This window comes from Verticillium dahliae, genomic scaffold (assembly GCF_000150675.1).
Source record: "Verticillium dahliae VdLs.17 supercont1.25 genomic scaffold, whole genome shotgun sequence".
Lineage (NCBI taxonomy): Eukaryota > Fungi > Ascomycota > Sordariomycetes > Glomerellales > Plectosphaerellaceae > Verticillium > Verticillium dahliae.
In genome coordinates, this window is record NW_009276932.1 from 80,997 (window position 1) to 92,762 (window position 11,766).

Below are 11,766 nucleotides of genomic sequence, written 5' to 3' on the forward strand. Positions count from 1 at the left end.
TCAAGGGGATGGCGAGGAACGGCTCCGGCTCGCCGTCAGCGCCTCGTCTCGTCTCTCGTCTCTACCCTCTCCCCCATCCCCAGAAACCTTGCCAGGCTTGCCAAGGCGACCAAAGGACGAAAGACCTGCCGTGTTTGGTGTGCCTGGGGGGGCGAGGGGGGCAGAGAGGCTCGAGGAGGGGGAGACAACAGCGCCTGAGCAGCCAGAGCACGCGCGTTGTGAAGAACCGGAACTGGGCCGTGGCTATCCCCACCCACTCACCAGCGCGATGGCAACCTTTAGCAGTGAGCGCGACGGAGACGGAGACGGCGATGGACTTGTGCCGTCCCCAAAACGATGACCCGGACGGGTGCTGGACCCAGTCGCTGAGGACTTTGCTCGGCGAGGTGACATGGTACCTAAGCTTGCTAGGTACCCACTGTACCCACCAGTTCACAGCTCCCGCTCCAGCTCACAGCTCCCGCTCCAGCTCACGGCTCAAGCTCACAGCGTGTCTGTCTCCCTGTCTCTCTGTCTCAGCCTTGCTGGCATGGGCTCATTTGCATCCTCCTGTGGTATGGAGGTCCTCGGTGTTGTGCTGCTCTTGGCCGGGCACCGTGCCGTCGAGTTCAGAACGGCCACGAGAGAAACCAGTCATGAAGAGACAAACGAACACGTTACTGAACTTTTGTATCTCTGACACCATTTCATCAAAGAAGGTTTCACCCCAGAAAAAAAAAATCAGGGACCGTGCCGTCATCATGACGACGCAAGGGAAAGGTAAGTTCTGGTTGTCGCGATGCTCACATTTCAATGGCGTCGGCTGGTGGAGACGATCCGCTGTTCCTTCTTTTTCACACAGGTCCTCCAATCGAAGAAATAAAATAAAAAAACCGACGAACCAGCGACGGCCGAACCGCATCGGCACGGCCGAACCGCATCGGCACGGCCGCCGTCTCCGGTTCAGGGCCCTCTCTCTTGCTGTGACAGCTTCCCTGGCCTACCTGTCATGCCGTTTTCTCCGCGGGACGGGCACACCTGACTAATGGCAACAAAGCTGACGACCAGTCTGATCATGATGTGATAATGAGAGTCGAGTATGCGCGGCTCTCCCATGTGGGGGGTCTTGGGGTTGGGAAACAGAGAGACGTGCATGGCCCATCCCCCCTTGCTGCGATCTGCGCCTAGATGTGACAGGTCGACCCTACGACTGGCTGCGCAAGCTGCGGCATCGAGGGTCCTGGGCTGCACGACATGCGACAGCGCTTTGTCTGTCCTTGGATCGTCGGCCGGCTGCCAGGTTTCGCCAGGCACCGCGAGTCAACATCAGGTGATGAGATGACCGTGGAGATGCCAAGGGCCCCCATTCTTCGGAGGAGGCTCGGAGACCCTGATGACGATGTCTGGCGTTGAAGAAAAGACGGCAGAAAAGGAAGACGAAGACGAAGACGAAGCGGGCGGTCATATCGTGCCAAGTTGCGAGTGCCGGCACATCGCTGTGTTTGATCCAACTGATAGCAGTGGTGATAGGTCCGACGTACCTAAGTACCTACCTACCTAGGTACCTACCTACCCAGGTACGTAAGATGGGCGGGCAGTAGGTAGTGGGCGGAGAGGGGACACGCCCTCACGTGATGGCGCGACCGTGATGCGGGGCTTTCTCCCAGACGCGTAGTTCTGGACTGTTTGCCCTCAACGCCAAACGCCCATCGATCGACACCAAGGACCAGAAGCAGCAAACACGCGCAAAAGTCACGAACCAAGCATACTCCATCACACCTACACTTCCAAAAGAGCATCAATTGAACGGAAAAATGGCCGAGGCTAGCTCCAACCCGCGTGTCAGTGCCCAGTACCTGGACGCCTACGTTGGTCGCAACGTCATCCTCGTCGGCAAGGTCACCCAGCTCCGAGGCGACACGGCCATCATTGACTCGGACGGCCCCGTGACGGCCGTCCTCGACCGCGTGAGTCTGACATCAAATTTCTCACCATGCCTCCGTATCCTGCGAGATCGTATCGCACCTTACTGACAGCGAGACAAGGACGCCCACCTCAACAACGGCAGCGGCGCCCAGGTCATCGGCAAGGTCAACCCCGACCTGTCAATCAAGGTCCTCACCTCGCGCGACCTCGGCCCTGATGTCGACTTCAAGCTCGCCTCGGCCGTCGTCGAGGCGACCCAGAACTTCAAGCCGCTGTTCGTCTACGAAGGAAATTGACCGCTCGAATCCCGCCCATCCTCACCCGCCGTGTACACGCCGCCCTCCTCTGCCGCGTCACAGGCCAGCTCGCAACCGCAGTATCGTATGCCCGCGCCGGCGGCACGGCCAGACAGCAAGCCACATGCATCGAGTCCCCGTGCGACCCAGCCCGACCAAGCCTCTAGGCGCCCTCCTGTGATGACGGAAATACCACTACGCGCAAAACGAGCGGACGAGGAGCAAGCGGTACTGCCAGCCCCCGATCGTCACCCTCGGCAGGACCCCCGATCCTCGGCTCAGGCGCGACCGGATCGTGGAAGCGCTTCTGCAGATAGCAGTTGGCAAGATTATGATAATGAAATACAAGCTATTGCACCGGAACCGCCCCATCGACGGCGGCTCGACTTGCCCGAGAACGTGACAAGGCGTGCTGAAGCGCCGCAGGCTGAGGAGGAGTCGGAGCTGTTCGGGGCCCTCTTGGAGGGGATGGGTCGCATGACGGTCACCATGCGGATGGATTCTGGCGGGCGGTGGCGGATACAGCGGCACTCCAGTACCCTGCGGTGGTTTTGAGAAATCTCGCGTCTGCGCGTGCTGTGTTGGTTGCGCTGCGGTGCTGTGTGCTGGAGCCTTGTGGGAAAGGGAGTGCCTTGGCCATGAATGACTGTTGTTCCCCTTGCCATGCCATGACGTGTGTGACTCGCGGCCGACTACATCATCGTAGTCTTTGCTTGACAGCACACAGACACTGTGACATTGATAATTATGGGCCGGAATCCCGCCATCGGTATCATGGTCTACACGAAGATCAGAACGGTTTTCATGTCGTTGAAGATTGTAACGTCCTTTGAGCTGGCGTGTCCATCAAGTTGTACGTGAAGTTACATCGTGACATGACCATTTACATTCAGCCGGCCTTCATCGCCTATTCAGCTCATCATGAATCCCATTATCGGCCGATGCACATGGTGATCGGGTATTTAACTCTCACTTTCGATGCTCAGCGAAACGGACCAAAATCTGACTGAGGTGACCGAGATGGCTCTTTTACGAGTGTTGCAGCAACAGTCACCTTGGGGTCAATTCCATAAGTCTTGAACGGCTCCGTGTTACGGCAAAAGCAGAGGCCCCAGAATAACGACGCAGAACCTCGTTTGTCTTTCTTCTTGAATAGTGTCCAACAAGATTTTGCTCTCCATCACTAGTGGATGTGCTCAAGCTGCGGTCGCTGTCATCCCTACGACGATGCACGCGTCCAAGCAAACGTATCATGCATCCTGAAGGTCTGTCCTGGGGTGAACTCTGTGAGACTAGAACAAACCATTAGCAATCTCGTCCAAGACAAATTCGGGACATCAGAAGCTCACCAAGGGTCGCTCGAATAGTCCATGTAGTTGTGAATAGGATCAAGACCCGGCTGCTCGGGGCAGCTGTCCTTCCCGACAGGACACCCCGTCGTGGCCACGCTCTCCGGCGGCGTGTCGTCGACCATGTCGCCGCCAAGGGGGTTGCACGTGCTGCCGTGGAATGTGTGCAGCAGGCCGAACCAGTGCCCGACCTCGTGCACCGCCGTCTTGCCCTGCACGCCCTCGGCGCCGTCGCCCGGCATGGTCGCCGCGAGGATGTGGCACGGGTCGTTCCAGATGAACGGGTCCTCGCCGCCGCCGATGGACGGCAGGTTGCAGATGCCCGACACGCCCGGGTCCATGTCCGTGTAGAAGTAGACGTTGAGCGTGCCGTAGCCGCCCGCGCGCGTCGTCCTCACGAACTCCTGGAAGCCCGCGCCCTGCCCCAGCGGCCCGCGCGCCAGCTCGCCGTCGACGGTCCGCGTCTGGCCCTCGAGCACGAGGTGGATGTTGCTCGGCGCGAACGAGTCGACGAGGACCTGGAACTGCTGCTGCAGCTGCGCCTCCGGGATCCGCTCGTCCTGGCCCTCGGACACGACGGCGTGCATGTGCACCGGCACCGTGAGGTTCGCCGCTGCCGATTGCCGCCGAACCAGCGTGCCGCGCCTCTCCCGCTGCTGGAGCTTGCCGAGGAGCGCGAGCGTCTCGGGGGTCGGATCCTCCGTGGCACAGAGGCCCTGACTCGCGACGCCGCCGACGAGGGCGGAGACGATGGGGAGGACTGTAGATGGTTTCATGGCGCTTGGATCTGGGGTGCTGTACCTTTGACGCTTGGCAGGAATTCTTGGGGGAAAAAGGGAGCAGAAGAGATGCGACAGTCAACCCACCGCATGGCACGACGCCGCGCGCGGAGCCGCCGGCTTTGTAGTTCATCATGACTGTCAGGCGTTTCTTGCTTCGTTGACATGCAATACGGGTTGGCCTCGTATCGGCATTGCCATCTCCTCTGTCCTGCCCTTTTTGGCGTCGCGTCCCGGCTTTGGTGTCGGCCAAAGTGGCGCCGTTTCCTTGGCGATGTCTTGGAGCCCTGGCAAGCGCATCACCGACAATTCATGTGCTGCCAGATCAGAAAGTAGTGGAATGAAATGCAGTGCATGTGCATCGTCAATGGACGCCGGGCGGTACCGCGAGCCCTTGCCAATGACCTGAAAAAAAGGACGAACACATCGGGCCAAGATGGCCAAGACCATCGATCTTGGCCTTGTGGCAAGTTTCTTGAGATTCACGCAAGACTTGAGCTCTACGCAAGACTTCGGCAACTCAGATCTGGCGTGCTTCATTCAAGATTGTATGGTATCGAAAAGACGGTGCCCATCGATGTTTGTATGGTGTTGATGGGATCCCAATGCTACACCCCTTGGTGAGTGAGATCTGGCAGTTGAAGGCCAGGCCCTACTCTGCAAACAGGGCAAAACTCGTTCACAAGGAGCTAAAGAATGCTTTCGAATGCCAAGAAAGTTCCGTTGGAAACCGACTCAGATTATGTTGCGAAAGAAAAAGAACGAATAGCGAATGCTGACATTTGGCAACATCTTCCACACGAGGAACTCCTCAGTCACAGGTTCGCATTGCGTGGGAGATCATACCGAACCGAGATGCCATGTCTTGGTGGAACGGAATAACGCGAAGCGCGGTCATACGGAGTTGACGCAACGGCATTGGGCAGCGGCGGCGATCCCTAATCTAATTTATAGTGTCCAGAGCACGGGGCATTACTCAATCTTGAACCTGTAACTGTGTGCGTCGAGGATCGTCAATCACGGGGACGAATAGGGGCCTGTGGGGGCTTGTAGACCGATTGATCAGTGATCATCCTCCAGGCATGGCTGAAGCCTCTGGGAGCCTACTCCATAATCAGAACGGAGGTTCTGGCTCGATGACCGGCTTCTTTTCAATCTTCGGAGGCTGACCAGCAGCGTTTCGTCGAGTTGGAAGAACGTTGACTGGCCGGCGGTCAAACTGAAACTGATTTGTTCATGGTGCCCAGTCTTGTGTTAATGTGAGGACGCTGATCTCTTAGATGAACAACCATCTCTATCTGCTGCACCATGTTCATGGAATGCGTATTGCGGAAAGCATGACCTGGCGATGCGGCGGCTTGGCCAAAATGTCAGTGTATAAAAGACCTCTAGGCATTCACAATGAACCATCGGCCGGCGCAGTCGAGAGTTTTATATCCCACAGCCTCTTACCATCTCACTCATCACTATGAAGTCCTCTGCCCTCTTGCCGCTGCTATCCTCCGGGGTCTTGGCACACTGTTGGTCCAGATAGCCAGCCGCTCCCCAGGACACCCTGCTGATGATGCTTAACAGACTTCTTCCCGAACACAGTTGTCAACGGCGTCCAGTCCGCCGAGTGGGAGTTCATCCGTGAAACGAACAACAACCCCGGCGCCGAGCCCGTAGAAGACCTATCGTCCACGTTCCTCCGCTGTTTCGAGAAACCCGGGCGCCCGCCCTCGGCTGTCCTCCCGGTCACAGCTGGCTCAACTGTTGGCTTTACATCCAGCAACAGCATGGGTCACCCAGGACCCGTTCTCTTCTACATGGCGCGCGTGCCTGACGGGGAGGACGTCACGACCTGGGACCCCGTCGGTGACGTGTGGTTCAAGATTGACCAGCACGGCGACCTCGGCGGCCCATATCCCGCCTTCGAGACGGAAATGCGAGAGATATCGACGACCATCCCCAAGACGCTGCCCAACGGCGACTACCTGCTGAGGGCGGAGCACATTGGTCTGCACGCCTACGGGACGCCCCAGTTCTACATCGCGTGCGCGCAAGTCGAGGTTTCCGGCGGGGGCAACGGGACACCGGGGCCGCTGGTCGCGTTCCCCGGCGAGTATTCAAAGGAGGATCCAGGTCTGGCTGTCAACATTTACGCCGCAAGCCAGCGTTATGAATACCCAGGGCCGGAGGTGTGGTCGGGATGAGCAGACAGGCAGCGGTACGAATCCCGCGACGTTCAATGAGATAAACATGGCCATGTCTATTGATAAGATGTATATATATATGTACGCATTGTCATATACAAGCAAAGATATTATGTACGATGAAGAGGTTCAGCAGCTTGGCTGGACCCGACCATTACTCGTGATGCACACACCAGGTGTCCCGGAGCCATCACACGCCCACTCACTGCCTCACGATCAAGACCGTTGCAACATCCGCTCTTGCGCGAACATTTACTGCCAGTTGGTGGTGGCACCAATGTTGCCGCCCGAGGCGGGCAGCAGGAAGTTGCTGGCGACAATCTTGCCGTTGGCCTGCCTGGCGCCCTTGACGAGCGAGACGTCGACGCTCTTGAAGCTGGCGTCGGTCCAGACGGGGCTGCTGTTCCACGAGTTGCCCGTGCTGGTAGCGCTCTTGAGCGACGTCTGGCCGGACTGGGCCGTCGTCTTGGAGTTGCGGGCCGCAATGTTGTTCTGGAACGTGGCCTTGGCGGCCGAGGTCTGGAAGCCGACGGCGCCGTTGTTGTAGGCCGTGTTGCGCGTGAAGAGGAAGGTGCCCGTCTGCTTGTTGTCGGTGAAGCCCTTGGCGGCGTTGCCAAAGGCGATGCAGTTGTTGACAATGTGGTCGGCGTTGCCGGTGCTGCCTGAGGGGAGACCGCCGAGCTTGAAACCGTTGCCGTCGCCGGCGAAGGGGGAGAAGTTCCAGCGGTTGACGCCGTTGCCCCAGGCGATCGTGTCAGTGACGGTGACACGGTCCTTGAACTCCCTGTTGTTGTCCGGTCAGCCACTCTGAAGGTCCGCCTCGAGGCGGGCTTGTAGTCGGTAGCTTACCAGAAGTCAAGACCGTCGTCAACGTTCTCCCAGAGGCGGGCGCCGCGAAGAACGTTGCCCGTGCCGGAACCCTGCTTCAGAGCGAAACCGTCGGCGCTCTCGCCGTTCTTGCGAGGGTCACGGTTGCGGTAGGAGTCGAGGTAGACGACCTGGTTGTTGGACAGGGCGCCCTCCATGGGGAAGCCAGTCTCGTAGTTGTCATGGGTGGTGATACGCTCAAAGTAGTGGTTCGTGCCGTCACGGACGTAGACGCCGTAGGGCCCATTGATGAAGGTGAGCTTGTAGAACTTCCAGTAGTTGGCCTTCTCAATGTGGAAGATACCACGGTCCTTGTTGGCAAGGGCGGCGTTGAGGGCAGCCGGGGTACCGGTGAGGGCCTCGCCATCAATGATGACGTTCTCGCTGTTGTAAGCCGTCACCGTGTAAGGCTTGGCAGCGGTACCGCTCTTGGTGATCTGAATGTTCGTCGTCGGCTTGTGGGTGCCTCCACGGAGGTAAATGGTGTCGCCAGCGGCGGCCTTGTTAACGGCAACCTGGATGGACTTGAAGGGGGCGGCGAGGCTACCGGCGGCGGTGTCCGAGCCGGTGGTAGCGACGTAAAAGTCGGCAGCCGAGACGAGGGCGGCCGGCGCCACTGCGACGAGGATGCTGAAGAACTTCATGGTAACAGAGATGGAAATGAAATGGGTTGAAATGAGAGAAGAAGAATGCTGTGAAAATAAGGATTGACAAAGGTTGGAAGGTCGCCAAACTCAAAGGAGAGTCTATATCTAAGCCTGGGTGCCGAGACTGACGTTCATATACGGTTCTCGTTCCGACGTTCTGGCCCTCCCTCTGACTTGGCTTAAGCTTACCTGAATCCTTATTTTCAAGCCCTGCATTCTGGCCGAGATGATTGAGGCACTCGCCAGTGTCAGTATCCCGGTCCTAGTCCTAGCCGGGACAACCGGACAAGCATCACGGGGAAAGAATCTGTCTACAGACTAGCTTCTGGGCAAAGTCCTCTTTGGTCGGCGGAGGTCGATATGTCTGATACAACTAGGGCGATAGTTGACAGCCGAGCTGAGGATCTGGAGTCAGAGAGAGCAGATTACAGAGATTGCACAGGGCCTCATAGCGGGGCATGGCTTGGATTGAGTGCCGCTGAAATTCATTGTTTTCCTGGCATAGCGTCCTTCGATCGCGCGCTGGATCCGGGCTGGGGCCCTGGTCCTCGCCCCTTCGCTCTGAGGAGTACACAGAAAATGAGTGAGAGATGGACCTGGGCACTTGATTGCTGTGGACAAAGTAACAGCAAGGAATTCCATGCGACCACGTCCACCAATCCCTGTCAGGACCGGCCCGCCTCTCTCAGTATTCGATCGGATGGCAGCATCAAGCCTTGTAGTGGTGAGATAATTAGCTCGGGTTGACTGTGACCGAATACGTAGAAAGTCATCCAGAGCTGTCCCCAATCTCCGTCCCGATCAAGCATCGGGATGTTTCATCCGGACATGGCGCTATCGCTGAGCGGAGGCTTGACAGGGCATTCCCGCCAATGGACGGTGCAGAATTTTCCCCAGATCAGATCAGGGGCGACGAAAAGAAATGACATTGTCGGGCACGTGGGGTGAGCCATTGTTTGCAGTGCCGAGTGGTCTGGGCTCCGGGTCTTGGATCCCAGCTTTTCGAGTCGGCATGGGGGATTCAGTCGACAGGTCCACGAGGTGAGCTTTACAAGAAGCTTGAGTAAAAAGAAGCAGCACGTTGGTCCTTTCGCCATAATAACCTGCGATATGATATCAGCTTTTTAGCCGTGGTGTCATGAATCGATGGTCCCGCCTTGTCTCCTGGTTCCATTTTCTAAGGCTCGATCGAGTACGAAGATTCTTTGCGGATCTCTTTTTCGCATTCATATTCAATATCTGACAGTGTTGACTGTCACGGACTCGGCATTTCCACAGCTGTCTTGAGCATTTGGTGGTATCTTCCAGCCTACTGTGACCATGGACGATCTCGATGCAACAAACACGCCCCCAGATCGTACGCTGGCAAGGAATATCCTCGACTTCTAACAGACAGGCGCGTGCCGCACAATATCGTCAATATTCGAATGAATGATGCCCTTGACAAAACTGCCGTGGATCAGTCATCAGCACGTTCACGAAGGTAAGGTGAAGGTAGCATGCGGTTTCAAATGCCAACCTACGATTTTGTCCGCTGGCGGTCCCGAATGCGACGAGAATGCAGCCGCTTAGGCTCCAATACGATAACTCTCTGGGCAAGCTAATGTCGCACAGCTCCGTTCTGATGTGATATGATCTCATGAGACGTCTGCCGGACGCCTTGAGCACTCAGCAACAGCGCCAACAGCGTTGCATTCCAAGCAAGCAGGATATCTCAGTCGCGCTGACCCGGCATCCTTGTGTCCCGAGTCGCCAGTAGCTGTGGCACTGTGCCGGGTCCGTTTAGGAGTTTTCCTTCCATATCAGGGAAATGGGGGGAACATTGGCAATGCAAATGAACGTCCTCCAGGAACTCGGCTTTTCTTCTTCTGTAGGCCTCACTCTCGATGTCAAGCAGAAGACTCAGGCTCTATCAATAACCGCAAACGATCCAGCTCGCCCTTCTGCCACTCCGTCACCTTGCCTTGCCACTTCTCGCCTTTGCCGCCGCCCTTCACAGCTGGAACAGCCTCCTTGATTCTGGGCACGAGGGCATCAACAGCCTCTTTGGCACCAACGACAACAACGGGGCCCGACTTCTTCGTCTCGCCCGTCGCAATGACAACCGCCCGCCCCGCGGCCATCGCCGCGTCCTTGACCTCGGACACGACGAGGTTCGCATAGTCCAGCCCGTCCTCGGTGCGGTACACCCAGGCATCCCTGCCGGCCGCGATGGCCGCCCGCGCGCGCTCGCCTTCGAACCGCGCCAGCTCGGACAGGAGCCTCTTCTCCTTGCTCCGCAGCTCCGAACTGACGTCTCTCAGGCGCGTCGTGCTGGCGATGACCTGGTCGGGCGTGCCGCCGCACGACAGGACCTTGCCGACGGAGGTCAAGGCCGCTATGGAGTTTGCCGCAAGCTTGATGGCGCGGTCGCCGGCTGTGAAGAAGAGGCGACAGTGCTTCACGTGGACGGGCTGTGTCGAGTGCAAGAGAATGAGAGCAATGTGTGACGTCTTGGCCAGATGAGTGCCGCAGCATCTGTGTTTCACGGTCAGTCCTCGAGATCCCTGCCAGACTTGAGACTTGTTAGAGGTCAGTCGGTTGGACATACGTGTTGCTGTCGACATGCCCAATGTGAATGACGCGTACGACACCCTTGGCCTTGTCGTAGTCGTCAGGCAGGGTGTCGTCCTTGGCGTTTTGCGGAACGTCCACCGTGATGGGCATGCTGTCGCGGATAATCTCGTTGCAGCGGTCCTGGACGGCCTGGATCTCCTCGGGCGAGGGTTTCCGCGGCAGGTCGACATAGTTCGCCTCGCCCTGCTTGCCCATGCCCCAGCCGAGAGTCTCTAGGTTGTCGCACTTGTCCATGACGGCCGAGAGGAGGTGCTGCCCCGTATGCTGCTGCATGTGGTCCCAGCGACGGTCAAAGTCGACGGTCTGGAGGACCCGTGTGCCTGGCGCGAGGGGCCGAGGCGAGTGGTAGATGCATTGCAGGCCCTGGCGCTGGACGAAGTCAATGGGGATGGGCTCTGCCGATTCATCATCCAGCGGTATCAGAGTGCCAGAGTCGGAGGGCTGTCCGCCGCCTGCGGTGGTGAGTTAGCACGAAGAGACCGCTGATTCAGTGTTCGAGCAGCTAGCTGACCTTCGGGAAACAAGACCGAGTCGGCACATTCGATGAACCAAATATCTTTTGCTTCAGCTGACTCGGCGGCTGCTTTCGACTTCCTCTTTTCACCCTCCTGTGAAGTGGGCGGTGCCCTCTTGACGCATGACAGGACCTCGCTTTCGAGGGTTCGCAAATAGGAGTCTTGCTGGCAGGCCAGTGCGCCCACAACGCGGCCCGAGGGCACCGATGCTGGGACAGTCATGACTGGTCTGTAGGCAAGATGCAGACTTGATATCCTCGGCTTGATGAATGTCAAAGGACAAATGGTTCGGGGCCAGTTCCGTATGAGAGGCACAATGAGCATGATGAATCACGATCCAATGAAGGAGTGGCCATTGATAAGGGGGGCGATTCGCGATTGAGATAACACAAAGGGCGCGCGCTTCGTGTGTGCTGGCAGCTGACTAAGGTACGATGCCTTGAAGGTAATATTCCGACAGTTCTAGAACCTCCCATCTACAACAGCCTCGGCGACATGACTCACGGGGAGGGACAGACTGATGAGATATGGATTGCTTGCTTGCTTCAAGAACTTCAGTGAAAGGCAGTGTCCAGACAGTTGGGGGTTGTTGAAGCC

General features: G+C 57.7%; 5 protein-coding genes across 5 annotated transcripts; 2 read left to right on the plus strand and 3 right to left on the minus strand.

Moving 5' to 3' along the window:
- Window positions 1-1,793: 1,793 nt before the first annotated feature.
- On the plus strand, window positions 1,794-2,201 carry VDAG_09246 (uncharacterized protein; the record flags this gene model as incomplete). Its single annotated transcript, XM_009655548.1, has 2 exons — window positions 1,794-1,946; window positions 2,025-2,201. 2 exons carry the CDS (start codon window positions 1,794-1,796, stop codon window positions 2,199-2,201), a joined length of 330 nt encoding a protein of 109 aa, XP_009653843.1.
- Window positions 2,202-3,420: 1,219 nt separating this feature from the next.
- On the minus strand, window positions 3,421-4,326 carry VDAG_09247 (metalloprotease; the record flags this gene model as incomplete). The annotated part of the gene is made up of 2 exons (XM_009655549.1): window positions 3,421-3,493; window positions 3,551-4,326. 2 exons carry the CDS (start codon window positions 4,324-4,326, stop codon window positions 3,421-3,423), a joined length of 849 nt encoding a protein of 282 aa, XP_009653844.1.
- Window positions 4,327-5,797: 1,471 nt separating this feature from the next.
- VDAG_09248 (cellulose-growth-specific protein) lies at window positions 5,798-6,524 on the plus strand (the record flags this gene model as incomplete). The annotated part of the gene is made up of 2 exons (XM_009655550.1): window positions 5,798-5,849; window positions 5,905-6,524. 2 exons carry the CDS (start codon window positions 5,798-5,800, stop codon window positions 6,522-6,524), a joined length of 672 nt encoding a protein of 223 aa, XP_009653845.1.
- Window positions 6,525-6,776: 252 nt separating this feature from the next.
- Window positions 6,777-8,035, minus strand: VDAG_09249 (pectate lyase L; the record flags this gene model as incomplete). The annotated part of the gene is made up of 2 exons (XM_009655551.1): window positions 6,777-7,308; window positions 7,374-8,035. The coding sequence occupies 2 exons, from the start codon at window positions 8,033-8,035 to the stop codon at window positions 6,777-6,779; spliced, it is 1,194 nt and encodes a 397-aa protein (XP_009653846.1).
- Window positions 8,036-9,675: 1,640 nt separating this feature from the next.
- Window positions 9,676-11,391, minus strand: VDAG_09250 (alanyl-tRNA synthetase domain-containing protein; the record flags this gene model as incomplete). The annotated part of the gene is made up of 4 exons (XM_009655552.1): window positions 9,676-9,805; window positions 9,959-10,555; window positions 10,629-11,106; window positions 11,166-11,391. The coding sequence occupies 4 exons, from the start codon at window positions 11,389-11,391 to the stop codon at window positions 9,676-9,678; spliced, it is 1,431 nt and encodes a 476-aa protein (XP_009653847.1).
- Window positions 11,392-11,766: the final 375 nt, after the last annotated feature.